Source organism: Vanessa cardui, chromosome 2 (genome assembly GCF_905220365.1).
Source record: "Vanessa cardui chromosome 2, ilVanCard2.1, whole genome shotgun sequence".
NCBI classification, from domain to species: Eukaryota; Metazoa; Arthropoda; class Insecta; order Lepidoptera; family Nymphalidae; genus Vanessa; species Vanessa cardui.
Genome location: NC_061124.1, coordinates 4,759,215 through 4,786,818, shown reverse-complemented (window position 1 = coordinate 4,786,818; position 27,604 = coordinate 4,759,215). Strand labels below are relative to the sequence as shown.

General features: G+C 33.6%; 1 protein-coding gene and 1 long non-coding RNA gene across 3 annotated transcripts; one reads left to right on the top strand and one right to left on the bottom strand.

Annotated features, from left to right (window-relative positions):
• Window positions 1–41: 41 nt before the first annotated feature.
• On the bottom strand, window positions 42–27,021 carry LOC124539470 (dynamin). 2 transcript variants are annotated; one of them, XM_047116876.1, is made up of 17 exons: window positions 26,801–27,021; window positions 24,372–24,445; window positions 23,116–23,265; window positions 16,461–16,664; window positions 15,539–15,731; window positions 14,890–15,099; window positions 14,007–14,214; window positions 13,705–13,842; window positions 13,262–13,419; window positions 12,885–12,991; window positions 12,188–12,375; window positions 11,360–11,479; window positions 11,103–11,117; window positions 9,491–9,700; window positions 8,586–8,820; window positions 7,713–7,863; window positions 42–4,861 (listed from the first exon to the last, which is right to left on the bottom strand). In XM_047116876.1, exons 1-17 carry the CDS (start codon window positions 26,962–26,964, stop codon window positions 4,729–4,731), a joined length of 2,658 nt encoding a protein of 885 aa, XP_046972832.1. In that variant the 5' UTR covers window positions 26,965–27,021; the 3' UTR covers window positions 42–4,728. The 2 variants fall into 2 exon arrangements, with proteins under 2 accessions (XP_046972832.1, XP_046972828.1); XM_047116872.1 differs by lacking the exon at window positions 11,103–11,117 and having other exon boundaries at window positions 42–1,439; window positions 4,733–4,861.
• On the top strand, window positions 22,310–24,364 carry LOC124539492. Its single transcript, XR_006967045.1, has 3 exons — window positions 22,310–22,509; window positions 23,942–24,040; window positions 24,138–24,364. It is a non-coding gene; the product is annotated as an uncharacterized LOC124539492 (long non-coding RNA).
• Window positions 27,022–27,604: the final 583 nt, after the last annotated feature.

Sequence of the window (27,604 nt, the reverse complement as noted above, 5' to 3'; positions counted from 1 at the left end):
AAGACTCTACATTTTGTATGGAAGTAAATAAAAGCCAACAATAATGTTTTATGTACACATTTATTACAATCTGTATACGAATGTACACATGTATAAACAGGTCACATATATTTTACATCTATATACATTAAAAGGTACACTTACTGCCGCGTGCACAATAACAGTGGAAGGAATGTTTGGAAAACAAGAGACTAATAATATATATTCGTAGGTAAGTTATTGAAAGCTGATAATAAAAAAAGGTACATTTTTAACGTATAAAAGCCACTCCTTTTCACCATATTGAACATTAACATGTATCTATAAAATATGTTAACCAAGAAATGTTGAGTATAAGATCGGTGTTAGTTCCTTACTATTATAAAATAACTTATAATAATACGATTTTAATTTATAAGATCGTGCAAGGATATAAATGCTGTCAACTTCTTGACAATCGAAAAATTAAATTAAATATTTCTTTTTTCCCTCTATTTTCAACGGTTATGTAAATTCTACTGGACGGAATATAACTTTATAACAATAACGCAAAAAGACTTGTCATTAAAAATGTCTATTTTAATAAACATGTCACTACTAAAAATTAAGAAAATTGAAAATTTAATTTGATCATTTTTAAAGCAACTATTTATATAAGAAAGGAATATTACTTCCTTAAATACACAAATATTTGATTTATTCAAAGGGTGGAACTAAGACCTATTTCTATTAGCTATAGCTAGTACTTGCACGGTCCGAATAGTTGAAAGGAACTTGTTTTAACAGTCTTACACACGGCAGAGTAAATTAAATGCTAAAAATCAGTAAACAATTTAGACAATATAAATCTCACAAAGGCGTGTTAATGAAAATAATTCAAGCACCTTTTTTCGTATCACAAAAGACTTTTTTTTTAAATATCATTTGACTAATCTTTTATGTATCTTCGTTAAAATTATTTAATTCAAACTACCTACAAAATTAATTATAAACATCGATTACTGTAACAAGCTAAAATTTCTAGCTACTTATTTTAACGTATATACACATTTATATGAAGTTTCTAACGTCGATTTAACGACGAAATACCATAAATTATATATTTTACATAGCCTTGAAATTAAGTTTTACACTTACTTAACTTGAAATACATGTTCACAATAAAATCGTTAAATTCACTACGACACATACAGAACACTTTACATTATTACGCAATAAGGTTTTTTAAATTAATGAATACGAATAAATTAGAAACCCTTAGCGTCGCTAAGCACTGATCTGACGATTTTGACAAAAAGCAATGCTATACACTAAATATTGCAATGAAGCAATACGCTTAGGTGTAGACGTTTTATTTACAGCGCAGCTTATCACAAAATGGCGGCGTACGTCGCGTTCAAAATGGCCGTCCGTTCTGCGGTCGCTCAGGCAGCTTTGGCGGCACATTTGGCACTGGTCGGCTATTAACATATTAAAGATATAATTAATTCATGTGTAACTTCAAAAACAATACAACTATACATCGGCAAAGTCGACAAATAAGACATAATGAGAATGTGCATATAAAAAGCAATTAACACATAAAATTATACTTTGTGCGTAACATTATGACTACATTTATTACATATTTTATTTATTCCTCAATGCAATATGTACATGCGAAAAGCATCAAGCTAAAATCGAATTTTTCACGTAAGCACATATCCCAAAAGCATTTATAAATATCTATACAATGAGTATTTAAAATAAAATATGATTTCGGTTGTTTACATACCGATTTAAACGAGTATCGAATATATGTTTACTATAATTATTTATCTAAAACCTATGTATTTATGTTACAAATATAATGAATAAGGCACGTACTGACTATTCCAGTAATGTTATGTATAAGCGACATATTTATATAAAGGCATGCATTATAATTTTATTTCTGGTCATGCTATATTATTTTCAAACTATATTTCAATAAGATGATAGATACTACTATAGTTGATTTAATAATAATAGTCAATAGACACGCGTAGCAAAGTTATGAAATGATATTTATTTATTATCGTATTGAAATATACATAACACACAAATTTGGCTTACCTAATTTCATAGTCCGGATGATAAATTAAATGATTTCATTAGCGGTATAATATTAATATATTATCGCAAACACCTACTGGACCAAATCAAACTTCTTGAATACACATATAGCATTTAATTACTCTATTTATACAGCATAAGATTAACAATATTCATAAACTATATCAAATCCAACAATCTCTGGCTATACCTTTTTTTTTCGATGGTACTAACGCTATTAACAAGAGAGCAAAACGTTATGATTTCATTACTTTCATATAATTTTGTCAATATCAATAAGAGCAATGAATTAGCTAGAGCGTCAAAATCATGTAGGAACTGTATTGTGACGTCATAATCCCGCTTTCCGTCAGTCAGTTTCGTTGGGGAAAATCATATGGAACGACGTCTGATGGTGAAAAAATAAATATTTAAGTATAAAGTAGATCTGCGTAGCTAATGAACGATAAATAATTGGTCGATATTTAATGATATAAGCGAAACTTCTAAGTGATGATAATTCTCAAGAGTAAAATTCCTTTATTTTATATGTAATAAGTATTTAATAACGAGTTCATAATGGATCACCATGAATAAAACATTCTAATAATTGACCAAAGGTATTGCTAACAGCAACGACACGAGACAACTGCTTTGGTCTTAGCCATAAGTACAATTCATTTACATACAAATTTGTAAAGTCAACATTTTTGTGATTAATTTATATAACTGCATTACATAATATGTTTAGCTACATTTAGATTACACTGATCCAAATTTTCTTTAATATACAATAACAGACAAGCTTGGAATATACTGTTTGCGCAAATGTATTAACTTTAGAAAACTTTACGTCACTACAAGAGACGGAAAAGAGAAATACGAGACAGTGTTCGTCCCTAAGCTACTGGTACACCTATACACCAATGTGAGAACGTAGAGTAATGTATTCTTGCTACGCAGCTAAGTCTACGACAAGATCATCATGTGCAGCAACATCAACAAATATATTTCATAATTCCTTAGATAATCAAGAGTACATATTGATATAAAACTATCTTGAATCCATTTAACAACTCGTATTTTTTTTAAGTTGCAACACTGATAAGATTTTGAAAAATAAAATACTCGTGTCAGTTAAATGAATTAAGACAATTTCATTTCAGAACTCTCGAGTAGTTTATATTACGAGTAAAACTCTAGCAACATTTACAAACAATACCGTGATATGCTTTCAAAGATAATCTGTTGCAATCCGGGACGCCGTGACGTCGTGCGTACAAACTCATCTATTTAAATCCGTATTACATCTAACACCTCGAGCCATTGGATATACCTTTACTGTTTACTTCCCAAAGTAAACGTTAAACAGACCTACGATATAGAGCGGACACCTTAAATACAATCCGACAAACGATTAACATCGTATAATTGTTAATAATATCCTAAAGCACTGCATAGGAATAACTCGCAGTTAATACTGAACTTTTTTTTTATATAATTCTTAGAATCAAATTTTTCAAAACATTTTTGGCGCCGGAATTATCGGTACTAGAATAAATATATTTCGCAAAGAATATAATTATTTTCGCAATCGTTGGACACACTAAAACTGACTAACTGTATTCCTTAGTATTTCTAATTAAATTTTATTAGATCTACTCCAATACATTGTGCACATTTAATTTTTTAAATTAAGGAATACTTTAAATATAAATAAAAATATTCTTCGATTCGAAATTCTTACCTAAAAACATTGATTGTCAATGGTGTGTGATCTTCAAAGAAACTAAAAACCATTTTTAATGTAACACATTTTTATGACTATGGTAACATTGTGATTTTTTATATCACATTCTAATATGTATATTGTTATTTTTTTTTAAATTATACTAAATTACTATCTTAAATATAAGTCTAGTATCATTTTAGAGCTAAAAGTAGTATTATTGCTATTCAATGCAATAAAAACGATATATTTAATTAAGCCTTTACAACTGTAATATTCATGGAATGTCTAAACAATAGAAAAATACTTCATTAATTTGGAGAAAGGTAGCGTGAAACTGAAAATTCGAATCCGTAGTTTAATCGTAATAGTTAATTGTACACATCATCCGAGCGAACAAAGCTCCGCCCTCACAAAAAACACTCAAAAAAACGTTAAAGGGAATCGAATTTTCAGCTCGAGAGTTAACAATTGCATATACAACACAAAGCTGTTAGACGGCGGAACGTTCACAAATGTTAGAAAGGTATAGTAGGACACAAATTAGATGTAGCATCGGAAAATGCAATGGAATGAAATTAAAACCGATTACTGCCGATTTACACAACCAATAGAAACAGCTCCCTATCGCGCCATTCGACGCTATTCGTCGCTATAGATTCACGCGTCAGAGAAAGCTAGTACATGTAAATCGACGCGTCAAATTGACGAATATATTAGGTCATATGATAATACAAGTTATTACGTTTGTGCAAAGATCATATTCGCATGAGAAATAAATATTGATAATTTGGGATAGCGTACTCGATTCGGATGTGATCGGTTTTACGAATTTTGCCGATGCGACATCTAAGTTGTGTCGTACTATAAAACAAAAGCGTTTCACTTCCGCGGAGTGACGTCATCACTTCGAAACGACACAAAGGAAGCGTCGGGCGCCACGTCGTTTACTTGAATCGGGCGAAGGCGGAGCTGAGCTCGTTGAGCGCGGCGCCGGTGACGGCCTGCCCGACGGCCTGGTTGATCTGCTGGCGCACGTGTGGCGGCAGCGCCGCGCCCGCGCCCGCGCCGCCCGGCCGGCTGATTGAGGGGCTCCGTTATTGCACTATAGTCTGTTCGTGTTAAGAATGCAGTGATTTGTCATTCTTTAGCTGGCTTCCCACGGCCTGATTTCTCACAGGTCAGACCGCGCCAGGACAGACCGATAGGCCATGGGAACCGTCGCATCTGATGTGGCCTGCGGTGGCCTGATGTAACCCGTTCGACCCATCGGAAGTCGGTAAGTTCAAAGGTGCGGCGCAGCGTGGCACAACGGTGCCTGTCGTGGCCTGTACGGGAGCGTGTGCGTCGGTTGTAATCGTTCATTTCACCTGCGGCCGTGCCTGAGAGTACACGCACATGATGGAATGGACAAACGAGCTGATATTTGAGTTTTTAACTCTTTATGAAAATGAACCGGCGCTTTGGAATAGTTCGTCGCCTCAACATAAAAATAAAAATGATGTCCATGATGAATGTCAGTCAACAGGCCGACAACTGCCGTGGGAACGCTCAGTACAGGCCGTGACAGGCCTACACAGGTGGGGCAGCGCCTGGTGAGGCCTGTCGCCTAGCGGGTCGTGGGAATCCACCTTTTACCGTCCTGACTCCGCCCCCTTTGACCAATCAAATCTTTTCAAATTACAAAGTCAAGTTCACATTTAATTAATTATCAACTGATATTTTTATTTTTATAATTTAAATGTTTGTTTATTTATATATTTATATTTAATTTATTCAAGCTGTACGCGTAATAATAAATGTAACCTATAGCTACTAGATGGCGTTATGTCAAAATATGTAAATTTCTACATCGCGATGGCAAGATTCGCAAACGATTGTATATAGTGTTAAGAATTTTGTTGAATATTCACCCCGATTCGATTTTTTTAATTTAATGTGTATTTTTTAAATTCATTATACTTAGTCTTTAAAACAAATATAATTTGTTGGAATTTTAACACAAATGTGCATACACCTTCACCCTGCTGTTTAAAAAGATTTGATTGGTCAGGGGGCGGAGTCAGGCCGGTAAACAATGACAACTCACTGCATTCTTAACGCGAACAGACTATACTCACAAGGGAGGCGGGGGGGACTCGGCGGGCAAGTCAGTAAATAAATAAAATCATTGTAATCGTCTCACAGCCTCTCTGTAAGATTTTTTCTGAGTAATGTAACTGCCATAATGAAGCTCAGTGATGTGACTAGTTATTTGCGAGTTCTTACAGGGCAACTGTGAATGTGTCTCGTTGCAGAAAGAATATAATTGAACTTATAGAAATAAATAAAATTTGTCGAAAAGTTATTTACAGGAAGTCTTTTTTTAGTATTATAACAATCAAGAAACTATCTGAAGACCACACACATTAGTGACAACTAGACATGCAGTGCATCTATATTACATGAACGTAAAACAAGTATATTTAACACCAATAATTCCGAACAGAACAAATCATTTTTAAAGTGTAAGCTTAATTTACATCGTACGTTTTGATAAGAATTTAAGTGCTGGAGTATATTTTACTTAAATACACAAAGAGGTTTTACTTATTCCAAAGACAGCTCTTCGATGAAAGCACAACCTTACAATTACATAAGAAAGAAAACTAACAATTATAGATTTAATAACTCGTAGACGAACAAAAATGATCTAACATAATTATCATTTCATACAGCTGTCTATAGAAAAAGTTATCGTTCGTCACTACAATCTAATCCCTACATATTTTGTTACTAATATTTAATTTGGAAGCAACGTTCTTTCAGACGTATCATAAGTATTCATGATTTAAATTTCTAATATTGTGTATAACATTTTGTATAAATATTTTCGTCACTGAACGATTGTTAACTTATTACAAAACATTTTATAGCTGACAATATACATTTTTTCACATTATTAATATAACATAATTATAATGCAATTTGTAAAATTCGTTACAAATTCAAAATAAAAACAATGTGCTAATAAAAAAAAATACTATACATAAGTAAGCATTATGACGACCGCTACGGTCGTTTTAACGTTAAAAAATAATAATTAATGTTTTTAACTGCACTAAGTTAACATGCTCGTCAGTTAGTACCTCATCGTACATAACTTATGTTATAACGCCGTGTCCGCGATCCTAGCGCCGTCTGCGAACAACCACACACTACTGGAACCTTGCTAATATCCTTTATAATACACGCCTATACAGCGGTGGGCATATATTGAGTAACGCTTAAAAATCTTCCTTAAAATGTGCTAGCTATGTAAACTTGAAGTTTAGAATAACTTCTTACTGACTGGCTTACAATATCTGACAAAGTGCAAACCACTGTTTATTGTAATTAAAAAAGGTCATATATATTTAAACCAAGTACGAAAATACCATTTTGTAATTACATTATAATTAAAAAAGATATTAGCGAAGGATAATGTTAATAACCAATTTAATACCAGGGAAAGTTTAGTGGAATTATATAAGTTATAATAAATTACTTTACTATTATAATGAGAGTATTATATTGTTATAAAGTCGTATAGAAAAACGAGACCTACAAACAAACTGCATTATGGCTGTTACATCACCCATTAAAAATTTTTGTTACATAAAAGCAAGCGAATAAAATATTATACTACATACTAGTAATATTAGCAATCGTGGATAATAGAACACAACAAATTATTGCAATGTTAATTTCTTTTAAGCATTTATATTAAAGTTTGAAATACATATACACTGAATTTGTTCAGGTATTTTACAGTATTCATCGACTCCACATCGACAAATACTGTCTCCCTTCATCGATATTTTCTATCCTCGTCCTAGTGCAGCCCTAGTCAGGTCATGTGAGAAGTATCGAATAAATAAAAGTTCGATATAAATAAGTATCGATTACTCACGTGGGTATGAGGGGAGCGGGCAGGCCCTGCGACGGCAGCGGGCGCGCGCCGGGCGGGGGCGGCGCCGAGCCGCCGGGCCGCGACGGCAGCGGAGGCGCCGGCCGCCCCGCGCCGCCCGGCACCGGTGGCGCGCCTCGCTGGCCCAGCGAGCCTGCGCGGGGACGCTCGTTAGTAACGCTCGCTTTTATCATACACTTTTTATGTTGAACTCTTCGTTATATTTTGTTTTATGTCTTATGGCAATGAAATCCAATAGGCAATGCATGTTTTTTTCTTTTTAACGCACGGAGGGTCCTCAATCTTATGTTGTTGTTTGTGAGACACGTGTTGTAATTTTTGGTCTAATTTTAAGTGAAATTTTACTATTAATAGGCTATTTGACAATGCAAAAAATGAATTGTGAATTACTGTAATCACTGTATATTATGAGTTTAAAAATGGTTATTAACTAACGAAAGTTGAAAATAATACTTAATTTATTCAGAAATCAATAAATAAAAATGCATTTTTTAAACGTTTGTTACGTGACACAAAACGCCGGGCTTATGATGAAGTCACTTTCTTGTAAATCTTGCTTTTATACTATATGTACCACAGATTAAAATACAGCAAAGTGACGTCACCGACGCCTTTGCAGCGCCATATTGTCCAAGTAGCGTTTTCGCGCGTTATTTAAATATGGATTTCGTAAAAAGATATTTTTCGGCGAATATGTACTAGAAATAAAAAAAAACAACTTTTACTGGGTTCCTAAACCTCTACTAAATAATATAAAATGGATTTTAAAAACCAGTCAAATATCCTATTAGAAGTCAAATTTTCTGAGAAATGAGTTACAAGTCTGGACATAATTGGCTAGGATTGCATCGGTACCCTGCTGCGCGGGCGCGGCGCGGCGCGGGCCGCCGGGCGAGGGCGGCGACAGGCGCGGGTTGGAGTCGAGGCGGCTCTCGAGCCAGTCGTTCTTGACGGGCGGCGGCACGGGCGTGCTCACGGTGGCCATGGACACGTCGCCGATGATGCGCAGCGCCTCCTTGCACGCGTGGTACATGCGCAGCATCTCCTCGCGCTTCAGCGCTTCCTCCGGAGACTCTTCCATCATTTGAGACTACCGATGAAGATCGACTTATTAATATGGGTCGTGAAAATCTTAGCGGGAAACATTTCTAAATATCAAACTTTTACTGATCACACTGTTACCATATGATGTTAGTACTTTTACTGTTCACTATTAATCAGATATCATCTCCAATCATTGTATTAGAAGGATGAATGAACCAGTAAAAATATACGCCAAAACATGTCACTTTTCATGGCTGTTTGGATATCGACGGTGCTTCGTTAATGTTTTTACAGTGCCTATCGTGTACCATCAGGAAGACTATATATTCTCACTACCGAGTGACTGGTATATTTTTATTTTTATTTTTTTTATTTTATATTATAGGTTGGCGAACGAGCGTATGGGCCACCTGATGGTAAGTGGTCACCATCACCCATAGACAATGAAGCTGTAAGAAAAATTAACTATTCCTTACATCGTCAATGTGCCACCAACCTTGGGAACTAAGATGTTATGTCCCTTGTGCCTGTAGTTACACTGGCTCACTCACCCTTCAAACCGGAACACAACAATACTGAGTACTGTTATTTGGCGGTAGAATAACTGATGAGTGGGTGGTACCTACCCAGACGGGATTGCACAAAGCCCTACCACCCAGAAAATAGATACTGCTCAAAAATAAAACATCTTTAACTTTAATACATATTGTAAATACCTGATCACCAGACGCATAGAGATGCGCGAGGAGTTCCCCGTTGATGAAATCTTTGGCGTTGTTTATGATCATCATCATGATGGTCTTGGGCACGAGATCACGCGTCGTCTTCGTCACGATGCGCATGTACGAGTCGACGAGGTTGCGGATGGTCTCCACTTGGCGCTCCAACTGAGGATCCATGCTGCTCGTGCCTGACGTGTCCGAGCTCTGAAATAGAAAACATTACCATATTAGTTTTATTTATATTTGATGAAGATACGGAGTGTCCCTGTTCAATGTATCAGTTATGTTGTATTCTGTTCAATGGGTAAGTGCATGTGTCCTATCTTTCACATTATCGTGATTGTCACAATGTCAAAAACACTTCATGAAATGTATTCTAAACAATTTAAAATTAATGTAACATATGAATAATTTATATAATTCAAAAAGTATACTTGACAATGGAATCATTCAAGAAACTAATTTCTATTGTTTTCTTGTGTTAATATTTGAAACCAATGTTTATTTTTGTGTTCATTGTTGTATGTATCAAGTTCTAGTAATAAAAATTTAATAATTTTTTGTCCTCTAAAAGCATTGAGCACTACTGTATCACTATAGCTGTTTATTTTAAAATTACATGATAACTGAAACAATGAGATGATCAAATGGAAGCTTTATCAACGCATCAGGCTTTTAAATCCATCATACTATTCATTCGAACCATTTTGAGCTAAGTTTTTACATTTCTATAACATGCATTAGGCAGTTAGTATCAATAGCTTATTAAATTAATCCTAAATATAGCAACACCTGCAAAACCTACTCATACACCAGCTGTGTGTTAGCATGGTACTCACCAAATCCAAATATTAGTAAACCAATCTCAAAAAAGTTTTCATATTTTTATTCTTCAAAATGAAACAGATATAATTATTGCATTCCTTATATGTATCCCTAGTAACTTCAATCAAACCACAAACCTTGGAAATACTATTGACTTACTCTTTTATTTCCACCCAACCCCGGGAAAGGCAGAAATAACTAAAATAAAAAAAAAAACATAATGCTTAAAAGAAGAAAAACTCAAAACGGACTTTTCACATGCTGGTTTTTTAAAACGAAAAAACGAAACTTTATATGATAAATATCATAAACAATTCTACGCAACACAAGGTTAAAACTGCCCTAGAAACTACAAAACACTCTGATACTACCAAATAAAAGCTGTGAAAACAAATATATACGAAAAGTAACGCAGGGAATAGGGGATACAATTACTTTGTTCTGATCTTGAATACGTAATCAGGATCTGATTTAATGTAACGCGTTAAAACAAATCATGTTATTAATACTGCAATTAATGTGTATGTGAATACGCTTCAATATTAGCGTGATATTTGCGGCACACCAACACTTAAATTAGTATACATGCCTTATTCTACATTCGATCTTTCTTAAATGTATTTCAAGAAAATGCATTGTCTACTAATTTGGAATAATGATATTATAACTCGATATCTTCTTGAAATCCACTTTCAAGATAACATGTCATGATGTCATTATATGTGAAAATGTGATAAGTGATAAACATATAAACCAAGTTAAAAAGCCTTCATTGACAAACCTCATTTCCTTCGCTCTGTACGGCATGGCAAAACAATAAATCATTGGATAACTTAACATTGACATATACATTGTATTGAAAAGTATATGTACATATATCTATGGAAATATATATTAAAGAATTTAATAGTTGATTTTATGAAGCAATACACTGCTTAGATAGGCTAAGTTTTATATAAAGGGAAAAAAGAAGGTAAAAGGGTAAAGAAGAAAGAAAAACAGGCATACAATATAAAAGATAACATGACATATACGTACATCTTCACCGTTAGCTGCTTCTGAAGTCTTTTCAGGGTAGACACCGGCTCGTAGGAAAGATGCTTTCCAGGAGTCAACGTCGTCCTGAGTTTCACACGATAACTCTAGCTGCTTGTAGTCCTGAAATGTCATGTCAAAAATGTTATATGTAGACAATATTGTTTTCAGATCGCTAAAAACTATATAAGTAGTTATTGACACATCTTTCTTAGAAAAGTATGTATGTATGTTTGTATGGCAGAATCTTTAAGCTACAGGCTATTTCACCATGTGAAGTGAAAAGTAATTACACAGCTATTTTTTTTTATTCTAAAAAAGGGCTTCTTCGCACCGTGAACATGCCGCTCTAGTTTAGAATTCATTATGAGGACACTAAAATATGTATATATTATTTTTATATCCTCATAATGAATATATACAGACTTTAAATAAGTCTAGTTCTAACTGATTCGTTCAGAGCACATTGTAAGAGATCATCATACATTACAATTTGTGCAGTTCAGTTCAGTTGTGGGTTGTTGTTTTCCGCATCAGAAATACAAAGTGAAATGTGCCAAAAACTAATATTTTTGAGCTTGATAAACAATAGTAAATAACATTAGGCGATTAAGGAAACAGCTGAATACTCAGCGATGTGGAGGCACATCTACGATTATAAATCACGCGTGCATTTTGATTACAATTGTCTGTCCAAAAAATATAATGTTGACGAACAGCGGTTAAAGTTTCCCGCAAATTGAAATTAGTTTCGCGTAACGCGATACTACCGACTCAGTTAATTCAATAACTCAACTGGCTTTGTAAAATGAATATCTGGACAGCAAGTACCTTGTACACGTTTCTGCCCTCCGGGTTGAAGAGAGCGAACATGTGTCGGCGCGACATGAAACCCTGCTCGAGGTCGCGCAGCTTGAGCCCGTCGAGCGGCAGCATGTACTTCTTCTCGCGCTCCTCCTCGTCCTTGAACCACGAGATGCTCTCCGACGTCAGCACGAACCAGTAGTCACGTGACCCACCTGCAGTTACCCAGTGTAAAGTACATATGACTAAATTCTAGCCACGGCTCAGGAATCGGCCAAGTATACAGGAGATATTTTATTTATCGACTGTGTGCGAAAATTCATGATTTACATGTACTCTTTAATTCCTTATGACCGAATTCTAGCCACGTATATAGTATACAGGAGATATTTTAGTGATCAACTGACTGTGTGCGAAAATTCATGTTTTGAATGTACTCTTTAATTCCTCACGATAATTACCAGCTGAAACAGCAATATCCTACGAACGAAGACAGATCAGGGACGGTAGTTTTTTGAGCCTTTTGCGGCACGAAATCGTAATACTTTTTTTCCAAACATCGACATAAAAACTCAACATTTTTTTAATAGCCCTTAATGCTATTAGGATTCTGGATATCGGGGTCCTTAGGACTAGAACAACGAGCTCAATAAAGCAGAAATAGATTTATTTACGGAAATCCAATAAAATACTGAAAACTAAACTAAAAATGTAAATATGTCACCTTTCATGATGCCAAGGTTGTGTATGCACATGTACCCTTTTCTGATGACTTGGTTGCCAAGTGCGCGGTGACCTGACTTTGCCGAGTTTTCAGATTGATTCTGTGCGCTAAAATTAAAACAAAATATATATTCTTACTGAACCGTTTCTTAAAATTGCTCTTCGGTTTTCTAATGCCAATATATTAAAAATCCTTTTAGAATTATTCGCAATTCATTTCAAATACGTATAGTATAGTACAGTACAGAGATGCTACGTCCATTAATTGGGGCTTGAGATATAAATCATTTACATTTTCCGATTTGGATGTAACCGAAGAGAGCGGAAGCCATAAGCAATAAAACGTATCGATAAAAGTGTGTGTACGGGATGTCTAACTTGGCGAAACCGATGAAGTCCTCGTGGTTGGTGTTCATGTAGGCCAGCTCGCAGTCCACGAAGAGCACGAGTTGCTCCTTGCACTGCTGCTCGCGCGAGCGCACGTGCGACATGATGATGCGCTCCGTCTCCTCGCGCAGGCGCGGGTAGCGCGACATCTGCGGACACACCAGAGTCACAACGCTAGCCTTAGTGTGTGTATGTGTGTGTGTATGTGTGTGTGTATGTGTGTGTGGGTGTGTGCGTGCGTGCGTGTGTGTGTGTGTGTGTGTGTGTGTGTGTGTGTGTGTGTGTTTGTGTGTATGTGTTTGTGTGTATGTGTGTATGTGTGTGTGTATGTGTGTGTGTATGTGTATGAGTGTGTGTATGTGTATGTATGTGTGTGTGTGTGTGTGTGTGTGTGTGAATGTGTGTGTGGCACCCGTGCCGGAGCGCTAACTCACCCTCTCCGTGCAGACGCGGACGACATTCGACAACTCCTGCACGACCAAGTCAACGCACTTGAGACTCGGCTCTTTTAGCCGAGCTATTTGTTTCTTTACTATCGCTTCGAACGCCATATCAGGAGTGAAAAGACCCACCTATAAAAACATTTATGGCCCATGTTAAATATACAAAATATGTGGAATATTTATTTAAAACCAAACATATATTCTTGATCTACTATTGGATGACTTCATTCTCATTAAAATGTTTAATATGTACTATCAATGAATTCGTTTCCATTAATTATAGTATTACTCACTCTGATACCGTGAATATTTCGAATAGCGAATGCAATTTCTCGGCGCAGTTCTTTCTCGTCGAATTCCATTTTAACAATTTCGAATGGAAACCGTTCGTGGAACAATCTGTTTATTTTCGCGCCTCCCGAGAGCTCGTTCGTGTTTATCTGTGCCGATCCAGAACCTTCGATCGTCCTTTCGAAGTCCGTCTGTAGCTGCTGGATCATTCTAGTTAGTGGAATTAATATTATTTTAATATATTGTAATACGCATATATAATAATATCCATACAAATAAATAAAATCGGACTGTCTGTTTGTAATATTAAAATAACCGCTTTCTGCTACATACATGCATTTGTCTTTATATACGGTACACATACCAAAACACACATTTTTAGAATTTTCTGTCTATCTGTCTGTATGTCTGTCTGTTTGTTCCGGGTAATCTCTGGAACGGTTGGGCCGATTTGAACAGGACTTTCATTGGCGGGTAGGTAATGTACTAAGGCGTAACTTAGGCTACTTTTTATACGCAAGTAATACAAAATTTTGGAAATATAATCGCCCAACTTAAGTTGAGCTCTTTCTGATATGGTTGTCGTTATGAAATGGGGGGTCAGCTTATACTGGTACTTGATCGGATGTATGTTGCTTTGCGTTTTGCAAACTTCCCACGCCACGCGGACGTAGTCGTCTGTTTGTAATTTTTCTACTACGTGGACATGAATGTATATACGGTACACATGCCAAAACGTATAATTGTAGAAGTTTATAATGAGATGTCGTAAGCAAACAAATTCTGTAGTATGTTTAGTATCAGTATTGCACCCGTGCGAAGCCGGGGCGGGTCGCTAGTATATAATACAAAAATTTCTATAAAGAGGTATATTTAAAAACATACTGCAACATAGCCTTGGTCTTGATGGATGGGTCGTCTGGCCGGAAGTGCTTGTACTGTTCGACGTCTTTCTCGAGGGTGAGCAGCTGTTTCTGCAACTTGTCCCGCAGGCCGGGCAGCGTGTCGCGGATGTGGTTGGTGAGCTGTTGGTTGAGTACGCGCTGCAGGTACGGGGTGCCCAGTCGATCCGCAATGTGTCGGTACGATGGATGACTGAAATGTATAATTTACGAGCTGTTATAATTCTTACTTTGCCGCGTGGAAGTTCATTACATAAACATTATTTCTTATGACAAAGCATTAAGAAACAAATACAAAGGCACCTATAATTATGCAATGGTTATAATATTCATATGGTGTGTCTTTAAGGGTAGATAGGTACACACCCTCTCGTCATATAATCTATAAATATTTAGTACTTTGGAGATGAGTGAACCAGTGAGTCAGTGCAACTACACATTTGAAGGCACAAGGCACATAACATATAAATTCCCAAGGTTGGTGGCGCATTAACATTTCTAAAAACACTAAAGTACATATATTACAAATAAAATTATTAATATACAAAATAAATAAATGTCATACTAAATCATTTGATTCAAATGATACTTGCATATAACAAGCTACATCCTCATTCCCCCAATAGACTCACCTGAGGAAGAATTTCCTCTCGGCGGCGAGCGCGGCAGATATGTCCTTCCTTCCGTCGATGTCCTTCTGCGAGCGGTTGACGACGCCGATGTAGCCTCGCCTCAGTGGAAGCAGCTTGTTCTCCAGTACGTCACGAGCGTCCGTCCCTTCGTCCATGAGATCCAGCTTTGTGATTACGCCGATTGTACGAAGACCTACATTAACACAAAATAATATTTATAATACATTAAAACAAAATTAAATATATATAAATATAGAAGACAACATCACATACATTCATCATCATCATCATCATCAACAGCCTATTTTTGTCCACAACTGGACATAGGCCTCTCCTCTCACATACATTACTCTGATCCCAATGTAAGTAGCTAAAGCACTTGTGTTATGGAAAATCAGAAGTAACGACGGTACTTCAAACACCCAGACCCAAAACAACATAGAAAACTAATGATAATCTACATTGAATAGGCCGGGAATCGAACCCGGGACCTCGGAGTGGCGTACCCATGAAAACCGGTGTACACACCACTCGAACACGGAGGTCGTCAAAATTGTTTGTATGCGGGGAACGAAAACCTTACTGAGACATATCTCTTAATAGATTTAATGAAAAAAATAATTAATATAGCTCAAAACCTAAAACTACTACCACTAAAACATCTACTGCAGGAGCTTTGATATGACATTCAGATGTGTTATTTGTAAAAAGTGATTGATAGAGCAAAATGGAATCAATAATGTTTTCAACTCCAAATCTTATTTTCATATACTATGTATCTTTCAAATGAATAAAATTTGTAAATGTAAATAGAATAATGGAATGACTATAACGTCATATAATTATAGCAACAAGAATCCATACAAATACGTAATCTCGCAACATTTAAAGTCACGAATGCATTAGTAATTGATACGGTTACCTTGAGGGTCTACTTCTTTGGCAAGTTTTAAGGCATCGCTATTCGCCAAGTCGGTGTTAGCGGGTGTGACGGCGAGGATGAGGCACGACTCGCGTCGTATGAACTGGAATATCATGGCTTTGATCTGTTGTTCGATATCGACCGGCTGGTCTCCGATTGGCACCTTCGTCAGACCGGGCAAGTCGATCAACGTAAGATTGAGAACTGAAAAAGAGTTTGACGAGTCAATAAATCATCTCACGAACAATATACATAATCGTTGCTTGATTAATATTTCGCAGATTTTTTGATTTATTTTCAATTATAAGTACAACAACAACAACAGCCTGTAAATTCCCACTGCTGGGCTAAAGGCCTCCTCTCCCTTTGAGGAGAAGGTTTGGAACATATTCCACCACGCTGTTCCAATGCGGGTTGGTAGAATACTCATATGATGTTTTCCTTCACCGCTGAGCACGAGATGAATTATAAAGACAAATTAAGCACATGAATCAGCGGTGATTGCCTGGGCTTGAACCCGCAATCATCGGTTAAGATGCACGCGTTCTGACCACTGGGCTATCTCGACTCACAATATTTTATTAAAACATTAATAAAAGTATGTGACGATATAACTCAACTAGATGATATAAACGATATAAACATTAAAGTTAGTTTGTTGAATTCAACTTAAGTAACAAAATTGATATATTGTAGTAAGTAAAAAAGTTTCATAACATCGTATTTGATATGACACATACTTATAACAATTCCAACTCAATATTGATAGTAAGATTCTCTAAACTATTTATATTTTCCTTCAAATAATCTGACAAATGAATAATCGAATGAGTCATTGGAAAACAACAGTTAGGTATTGTTTCCAAAAGTTTATCAACATCGTACTTTAACCTGAAATTTAAATAACTTCCATTGAAAAAAAAAACTAAACATGGGTATTTTTACAGCATTGAAACTAAAATTCATTACTAAAGAATCACTATAGCAATATATTACAACTAAAATCATTTTACTAAGTTGAAATTATCCTCATGAAAAACCAAGGTTCTATCATTAGCCAGTAGAACAATTGTTTAAGAAAAATCACGTCACTGACCACATTAATTACTACATTAAAAGGATCAAACTACAATATATAACTGATCGTTAGAAGTTCTGCCAGAAAAGCACTGCAGGTAGAAAACCTACAAAGTCATTTATATTGTCGGTATTAAAAAAAAGTAAATAAATTATTTATTTTTGATAGTCGTATTATTCGTAACTTATTTAATTTCAAACATTGTACAACATAATAGGCGACAGATTAAACGCCACTCATAGCATTCCCAGTGGTAAATATGACCGGAACGAAATCACGATAGTGTAACAATGCCATGTAATTCCAGACCGTCACTGGGATTTACTTCATTTAAACGAACAAAATGATTCAGTATCAATTTCTAACCTCCTACTGAAATTACGAGCAGTAATTTTATAACTTGAAAAACAATAATAATCCTGATGAATCTAATTGAATTGCAACTATAAACATTGAAATTATTGAGATAATAAGTTGCAAATATAAAACAGCATGAGTTGATGAGTCAAATACTTCGATAAGGGCAATGTCTTTCACGCACTGATGACTTCGGATGACAGACACTAATGGTTTCACTACTCAAAAATATTGTTCGCTACGTATTGCAGATGTTAGTTGTTTATTGTATTAAAATAATGTTGATAACACATAATAACAGTTTTATAAAATAAACTTTATTTAAAATAATATTTTACTACTTCAAACATTATAGATAAGAGTTACATTATAGTTTTTGTTTATATGATTTTAAATTAATTAATCAATTAAACGACATGTGATAGTATAATGTAAATTATTTAATTGAAATATTAAACTATTAATTATGCAAGCATTTCCTGCCGGATGTAGTTAAATGAATTGAGGCAAGCTGCGATAATATTAAAACAAATACAATCATGTAGTAAAAATTAAATCATTTTGTTGTGGACGATGACTGATAATATTTCGTTTTAATCAGTACTACTTGATACTAAAACTAGGTTTAAAAAAACAGGGGCAGAATATGTCACAGCGAGTGTAGTACATACATACAACATACTATTCAATTTAGTAGTGTTTACTTGGTGGTCTGCGCAACTCTTCTGGAGGGTATGAACCACCCAACCATCACATACTCTGCTACCAAGCAGTAATACTTTGTATCTATTCTGTTAGGCTTTAAAGCACGAGTAAGGTAATGTAAATACAGACACAAAACTTCTTAGTTCTCAAAATTGTCGGCGATGGAGGTTATCTCTTCAGGTGCCCAAATAGTCAGACATAAATAATTTAGTTTTATATACATCTTATTGGTATTTTATTCTAATAATACACTTGGTATTATTTATTTGAGATTGCATACTATTAGAGATTAAACAGTATTATCTTCTTTGATAGAAGTATTGTCGATCACGTGCTGTCTTGAACAGAAATATTTTAGTCATCGCTTTATCACAAGCAGTAATTATTGAGTTTATCTTCGTATAATCTTATACTAACACTAATAATATTATCAGCGGTAAAATTATTTGTTTGTCATAATCCAACGAAGCAAAACCTAATTCAAAATTCATAAATATCACCAGTAGAATGGTACATTTTTCTTGAGTATGTACTATAATCTACTTTTATATGTTAAATAATAGAGATCTCATTGAATCAAATTTAAGTTTTTTCCATTATATATTTTTTAATTGAATTATTATTTAATCGATATTGAGCGAGTATCTATTCGTTCATACACAATATACCTCACCGCACGCTCCGTTTATATTTTCTCATGCGTTTATTAAACAATCTCAAAAAGTACCGGTCCAAATTGAAAAGTGTAAACGGTATTTTTTAGTAACAAAAAAACCGCCTAAAATTACCATGGCATTAAGATAAATTATGTTGGATATGACAAATAAAGCGAGTTCAAGTCGCGAATATTTTCTCCTTCTTTTTAAAACAAAAACGTTCTTAATGTACTTTTACATAAACATACATTACATACATGCACGAAACATAATAATTCTATATACTAATAAAATTATCCGTTTTTTCCGGCTAATCTCTGAAAAGGCTGAACCGGTTTCGAAGAAACTTTCACCGGCAGACAGTGAAAGAAGGAGTAACTTAGACTACAACATCAACAACTTTATTGTTAAATTCAAACGCGCACGAAGTCGTCGGCACTAGTTAACAATAAAATTAATAATCCTCTGCGTCAGAGTTCACAGGCTGCATTAATGATCCGACAAAACTGGTAATGACGTGACAAACACAAGTATTATTTACTAAAATTTAAGAGAAACTATTGTGTATTTGGTTAAAAATCTGGTGAATGTTGTCATATTTTATATTAAATACGAAACCTAGATAAGATAATGTAAGGATGTAGGATTTAGTTGGTCAACTCATAATTAATCATGTATTACATCATTTTTATGACTTCATCGTAGTAAATATTTTAAACGAACTGACTTGGTACTTAGGCGGGTTTTCTCAAAACCCATATGAAAATGATTATATATACTAGATTTGGCCCGCGGCTTCCTCAGCAAATGATGGGCCGGCGTTAAGTAGCCTTTGTGGCATAAGCCGAGTGAGTCCTTTTATGTACCCCTGATAGCGTGTATGCGAATCTTTATGATGATCGGTAGTTAAAACGTGAAAGCGAAACAAACAAACACACTTTCCCATTAATAATATCAATTAGGATAATTGAGCCATACAATTGCAATCGCAATAACTATAACTTTCGGAATTGATCCTTGCGCATACGCTTTTTATAAAAGCAAAATAGATAATTAAATACAAGTACAGCGAATTCGAGATTAATTTGGCGTTGTAGAAATTCAATGATTATTTAGGTCACAAACACGCGGCTTACGCGTAGCTAATATTAATAATTATAATCTTTCACAATCTTATTACGCTTTCGATTCAGACTTCATGTTGAACCGTACTCATGGAATTAGCATAATACATTAAATAAAATTTAAAAAAACATATTCTCTGAACACACTTGAAAAGTAGTAAATATAATCCCGTTAAATCAGCACGTTAAACAAATTCATGAATATACCTGTATATAATATTATTATACACTATCATGAGAAGTTCGTTACAACGGATAGGCCTGCGTTTAAGAACCCTGACTCCGAAAGAGTCATCTAATCTTCTGGAACATATATCGAGGGTGCTGTGAGTGCTCCCAAATACATATGAACCATTTCTGAGTACATATTTCATATATGTTATGAAATATATATATGGTTAATATGTTTCAATATATGTATAATTGTATATTTGCGATTGTTATCATTTATTGTTTAAAACAATCGAACGCTTCAATTATCACCGTAAGATAATTATCTATAATTGTCAATATGCTATCAGTTGTATAAAAGCAAACAAACCGTATCATTGACCAGACTTATCTCAATCAGTTAGTCAACTCTGATTCACAATTTATCGTGAAACAGAGCATCACCAGTTACTGTGATGTTCATCCCATTAAGTACGATTTCCAGGTCGGTTTTGACCTCGGTGGCTTTTCTCAAGGGCAACTAGCAAACTGACTATATTACCTATTTTATTATTATAGATGAAGGAATAAAGTTAAACAAACCTTAGATTTACATACAAAAACAGCCTGTAAATTCCCACTGCTGGGCTAAAGACCTCCTCTCTCTTTGAGGAGAACGTTTGGAGCATATTCCACCACGCTGTTCCAATGCAACCCGCATTGGAATACACATGTGGCAGAATTTCTATGAAATTATTCACATGCAGGTTTCCTCACGATGTTTTCCTTCTTCGCCGAGCACGAGATGAATTAAAAACACAAATTAAGCACATATATATAGTGGTGCTTGCCTGGATTTGAACCCGCAATCATCGGTTAAGATGCACGCGTTCTAACCACTGGGCCATCTCAGCTCACTCGACATTTACATAGTCCATGTGATTTGAAAATATGTATATCTATTTATTTATTTACTTACTATTCTACTAGACAACTTTTAATTTTGCTACTGGCATATTTTCACAATCATCCACCCATAGATTATTTTAGATCACGACCAATGATGTCATATCAATTCAAGTTCATAGTTGTTTATTTAACTTTATTCCTACCATTGGAATAGACAATAGGTAAACGATGAGCACAATTATGTACTCAAATAAACTGCTCTCTACTCCCTGAGTCTCATTAAACGAGAGAATGATGATTTTTTACATAATGAAAAAAAAAATCGTATCAAAATCGATCGAATCGTTTGAATTCGTATAGATAACGAAGACAAATTCAATTAATAATCGGTATGAATGACGACATACCATAATTTGCACAAGCCTATCTGAGTAGGCCAAACCAATCATCAGATCCTCCGACAAACAGCTTTATTTAATATTGTTGTGTTTCGTTTTGAAACGCGCGTGAGCCAGTGTACAAGCACAAGGGACATAATCAGCTCAACAACAATGTGCAAGCAATGGTTTATATGTATGAATGGTGGTGACCATTTACCATAAGGTGGCACGTTATATATTATATTGTATAAAAATAATTCGATGCGACTTCATTTTATGATTTAAATAATTTTGTCATCACCATGATGTCAAAAGTAGTATTTAATTTATATACTTTATAATCATTTTATATGATTATTTTTTTTATCATTTACAATAAATAAACAATGAATAAAATTAACTACTTAATATTTTATCAATATATTTACAAAAATAAATTAAAAACAACAACTTATGAATATTATAAATAACACATTTACACCACACTAATAGGTAAGATTATCTTATCAGTTCCTTATAACAAAATAAATTCAAAAATCTTTGATAAAGGTACCCCCTCTATAACTAAGCATTTATTTTTTTAACAGTATTTTTTTTTTAATATTAAGACAATCTCATCTTACGATGAGATGAGCATTCATTTCTTTATAAAACACAGAATGAAAGCGAAATACTTGAAGAAACAATATTGTAAGTCAATAATATAAGTAACTGATATCAAAGTATTTTTAACCATAATGTGTAAACATAATGTAGATTCGCCGAGCGAAATATCTAGTAGTTTCACGTAAGATTACGTTTTTAGTCCATCGTTTTGTCTAATCTATCAAAATAATCTTAAAGATAAAGCGTACATTCACAGCGATTTCATCTTGAAAATATTTTAAATATTCAATTAAAAATATATTACTAGTTTATCTCGTAGTTCCATTTAATTGTAAATTCGAAGATAGGTGACTGCTATCACTATCCTGTGTGTCGCAATTTACAATTTACGGAAGTCAACGTATTATTTTCCTAAGCCAAAAATAGTAAAGGCGTTTTCAAAAATAAGGCTAAGCTGAAATTTTTAACTAATATTTTTTTTATAATTATACACTCTTTATTCATAGTTTTTTTATAAGTAAATTTTTGACATCTTAAAGTGTAAACCTAAAGATAAATATTGGCAAACAGGAAAAAAGTACAACTTCGTAAACGACCTTAGAAACTAGTTTCATATAATATACCGAAGGGCACTTCCCTTCGTGTAACATTAAGTGTGTGTTGTGAGCAATGACGACACAAAGGACTTACCATTTGGTGAATAGACGCGCAAGTTGATAGGCACAGGCGAGATGCCCTTGTTTGAGCCTGTAATGCGATCCGTCTCAGCCTCGATTTCCCCTCGCACCTCATTGAAATCGACGAATTTTTTACCCTTGCAGTGGAGAAATTCCGCATATTCTAGGATTTCAATATTTATATTAGTCTACATTTTAATATTATAATCATTATTTATACCGATACAATGATGTTGTAGTAAACAGATATGTTATTAACGCGCAAAAAGTGAAGACTAGAAAACGTCCTAATTGGGACGTTTGCCTTTAGTTGTTTTACGTAGTAATACGTGATAATACATCATAATTACGTAGTAATACGTTTTGCGTAATTAAAACATCTAGTTATCCCTTTTACTTATTGTTTTTATCAAGCTATCCTTTTTACTTTTAACGAAATGTAAAAATAAACTAAAATAAACGGTCCCCGACGCGGCACACTATTTTTTGTTGTTTAGTATGGATATAACATATCTGTTTATTAGAATATCATTGTACCTATATGTATGTATTTATAGTTCAAAATATTAACGATTTAGCATATTTCAAAAATAAGATAACTACAATAAAAATCTATAACAACAATCTAGTACATACTGATACTAGAATTAAATGAAATTATGTATGAATTTTATGTACTTCATATAAACTGTTGATATACACTTATCACTATTGTTATTTTGCCTAAATTTATTAGTCATATCTTGAGATAAAAATCACTAAAAGTCTATGATATAAAATATGTTTAAAAAATCTAATTTTACATTTGTAAATGACTTAATTGACTTTATAACTTTCAGTGGAACTTCAAATAGACCAAACAAAGGATGGCAGTTATTACGTTAATAGCAAGAAGCAATTAGTTGCTTTTAACATTCAAAACACTGATGAAGGTTAACGTGAGTCTAGCATGAATATTGCATTTGAAATAATTATCTTTAATTCTTTTTCTCTTTAACATGTTTATATGTTTCGCAAAATATTTTCTCATTGCAGAATAGACACGCAAGTACGCACGCAAATTTGTAACAGCTATTACATAAATCTAAACAGACATTAAGGTTTGTCTCAAATTCACTGTCATTTTTCAAATAATACAATATTTTACATGAATGGTAAGGTGATGATAAAATTACAGAATTTATGGACATATAAATGTTACACTTGCAAATAAATCATTTATAATTTTCATTAAATAATATTAAAGTATTTGTTGTAAATAGTACATACCTGTATTTGAATGTATTAATTGCAGAATTAAGGGTCGCCTGGTGACAATGCCTGAACCACGAGGCAAGAAGTCTCTGTAACAAAATGTAATATAATATAAATGTTCAAACACTTACACTACATGAAACTGATTCATATAATATAATCTTTTAAAAGTACTGCAGAGATAATGTTTTACACATTATTATAGTTCCACAGGAAAAAAAGTATGCCAACCATTTCACCCTACTTGTGAGAAAGGGATAGCAATAGTTTTAATCATATTTAGACAGAATTGGCATCACTATTGCATTACGTATAAAATTGCAATGCAAAACCATAGTTTTATACAATTACATTTATATTAATATTATATATCAAAGGTAACTGCTCGTCCAAACTTAAATCACTAAACCGTTTAAGATGAATAATGTTTTAGAGAAAGTTTTAGGTTTGTGGATTATTTGATAGTTTGTCTGCTGAAGGTAACATTTTATGAATTTAACACCAACATAGTAAATAAAATTTAAGTAAACCTGATGGTTTAGCTAGTTTGTTATAAATGTTGTGAAAATTCTTAAAAAACCATCAATAAATCATTATCCACAAAACTGATTCCACATTTAAAATAGAAGTACTATTTATTACTAAATATGCTATTTTTTAAAAAACATGTGTTTTATTCCTACAATCACTGTAGGCAATATTATTACTGGTATTACTAGACCCATAGTTAATTATTGTATAAAATGACTCATTATGTACATTCATTTTATATACACTGTTTAGCAATAAGATCTACTCTTTATCGACAGTATTGTATCTAATAAGATAGTTCCTCATTTAGGAATTTGGTATAAAATATGGTTGATTATTAATTTCACTTATTCAAAATCAGTACAAATAAAAATAAACTTCCTAATTTACACAAAAAGCTCGTGTCCTTAATTAACTTATGGCCCACGTTATTTATTCTTCTATTTATTACAGCTTTTTATCATCAGAATATCATAGTCTGACATTTGTGTCAGAAAAAGACATTTTCAAATATAAAGCCTGACATTTGTATCAGAAAAGTAACAATAGATTTTATATTTCCTGATAGAGACTGAATTTGTCTTGTATATACAAAATCGCTTAATAATTTGTCTGCTATTTATTTTAACCATAACATTACCAATCTTTTTCATTTACATATTATTTGCAACGCAAAACAAAGGACCCACCGATTACCAACATAAATATCTTGTAAAGATTTGTCTATCTCATTGAACTACTTCGAAAAATATAACTCAAGTTTTTCTTGATATTTGACAAAGATTTTTTGTTTAAATAATAGAAAATCGGTAACGACCCAATCTTTTTATTAATATCTAACAATAATGCATAAATAAATAACGCTTCTCAGTTCAAAATTATTTTATTTAGCGTCTTCACGTCATTTCTTTCTGACAAAAACTCTTACCTGCCTACAAAATTTTCTAGCACCGAACTTTTTCCAGCGGATTGACCACCCACAACTGCAATTTGAGGAAGATCTAAGGACATGTGCACGCCCATTTGAACAAATGCATCTTGCAATTTGTTTACAACGGGAATTAGCTGTTGCATTCCGAAATTTCCAGCCATTTTAACTTATTTACATTAATTTAACACCACTAAATCTCTGATTACTTGCTCATACTTCACATCATCGATAAACTAATTTATTTTTCAATATGGTGGTTGGTGGGTGGTTATGGTAACGCTACGTTCCGTTTCTTCTGTCAAACTGATAACAATTAACAGTGTACTGACAGTCAGTTCATGTTATTTATTTAAATATTCAATCTAGGTCCTAAATTTAAACATGCCCATTGTGTCCATTTTTTTAAAATGTTCCTTTAATTTATAAGTTTTAAGGAAAATAATTGACTACTATAAGATTTTAATAATATGCCATGATTTTTCAAGTAAACTATTGTCTGATCTTGAACAGTATCATATATATAAATAAAAACATTTCATTTATAGAATAAAAAAATCAATAAGATGTGACATGCGCAGTAAATATAGGACAGTAATACGTTACTATTATGACATAAATTACTAGAAAATATGTATAAAAATATGCTTAATTAAAGAAATACCCATTATTATCATATAATAGGATTACACATAAAAATTCGTTTAGCAAAATAGTAAGCAATTTAAGTTTTACTAAAAAATTGTGCTGCGTATGTAAGACTGTGACATAAGTTTTTTTATGTAATATCTAAATTAGCTTCTATACAACTTTATAGATTGTCTATAAATAATGAATTGTTGTCTTTGTAATATCGTTATTTTAGTTCCTTTTTTTTATTAAACTACCCAAAAAATTTAGACTCAATTACGTAAAAAAATCTTTGTACTGCTTCAAAAGCGTAGTACATTTATATATATGTATATATAAAACTACGTAACCTTACCTGCCCACAAAATTCTCTAATACTGAACTCTTCCCTGCTGATTGTCCACCCACAACTGCAATTTGTGGTAAATCCAGTTGCATATGGACACCCAATTGTGTAAAAGCATCTTGAAGCTTATTCACAATTGGGATCAATTGTTCCATCCCCATGTTCCCGGCCATGGCTGCCGGTTTCTTCAAATACTCCTCGATTTATGAACTTCCCCGCAGGTCGTCGCCTACTGATTTTCTTTCATCAATATGGCACATATTTAAAATGCGCAAGCGTAAATTTAGTGAGCGGCAATACATATATATCTATCTCACTTGAAATGTCTCAATTGGAATTATATAGCTGATACGCATGTATAACACGTATAGTGTCAAACTATTACAATTTCTTGAATAAAGTATTATTCCAAAAGCTACAAAAAAAGTATTATTTTCTGATTTGTTAATTTTTTATTTTAATATTTTTATTCACAAAAAGTTTTAGAAAGGCTGCTTAACAGAATGATTATTCATTGAGTCAATATTAGGTAGCTTCAGCATTCGAAAAAACGACAATCGAAAAATTAACTATATAAAGCTACAAATAGGTAAATTACAGGGCCGGATTTAGAAATCTAAAGGACTGGAGCCGCCAATTATATTCGACGTAAATTGTTTTTTTTTTTAGTAGAGTGGTAATTCGAATTCTGTAAAATTACATTAATCATAGCTATTTCATATCTTTATTAAAACAATTCCTTGTTAGTAAATTTAAATACAACCAATATGTATCTATATGTATCCATGTTATTAATGTGTTAACTTATGGAAA

Coding starts and splice junctions, on each gene's coding strand:
- LOC124539470 (XM_047116872.1), bottom strand. CDS start 26,964: ATGGCCGGGAACATGGGGATGGAACAATTGATCCCAATTGTGAATAAG. Junction 24,446..26,800: donor TTAGAGAATTTTGTGGGCAG/GTAAGGTTACGT, acceptor ATTTTGTTACAG/AGACTTCTTGCCTCGTGGTT. Junction 9,701..11,359: donor AAGCAGCTAACGGTGAAGAT/GTACGTATATGT, acceptor TTTCTATTTCAG/AGCTCGGACACGTCAGGCAC.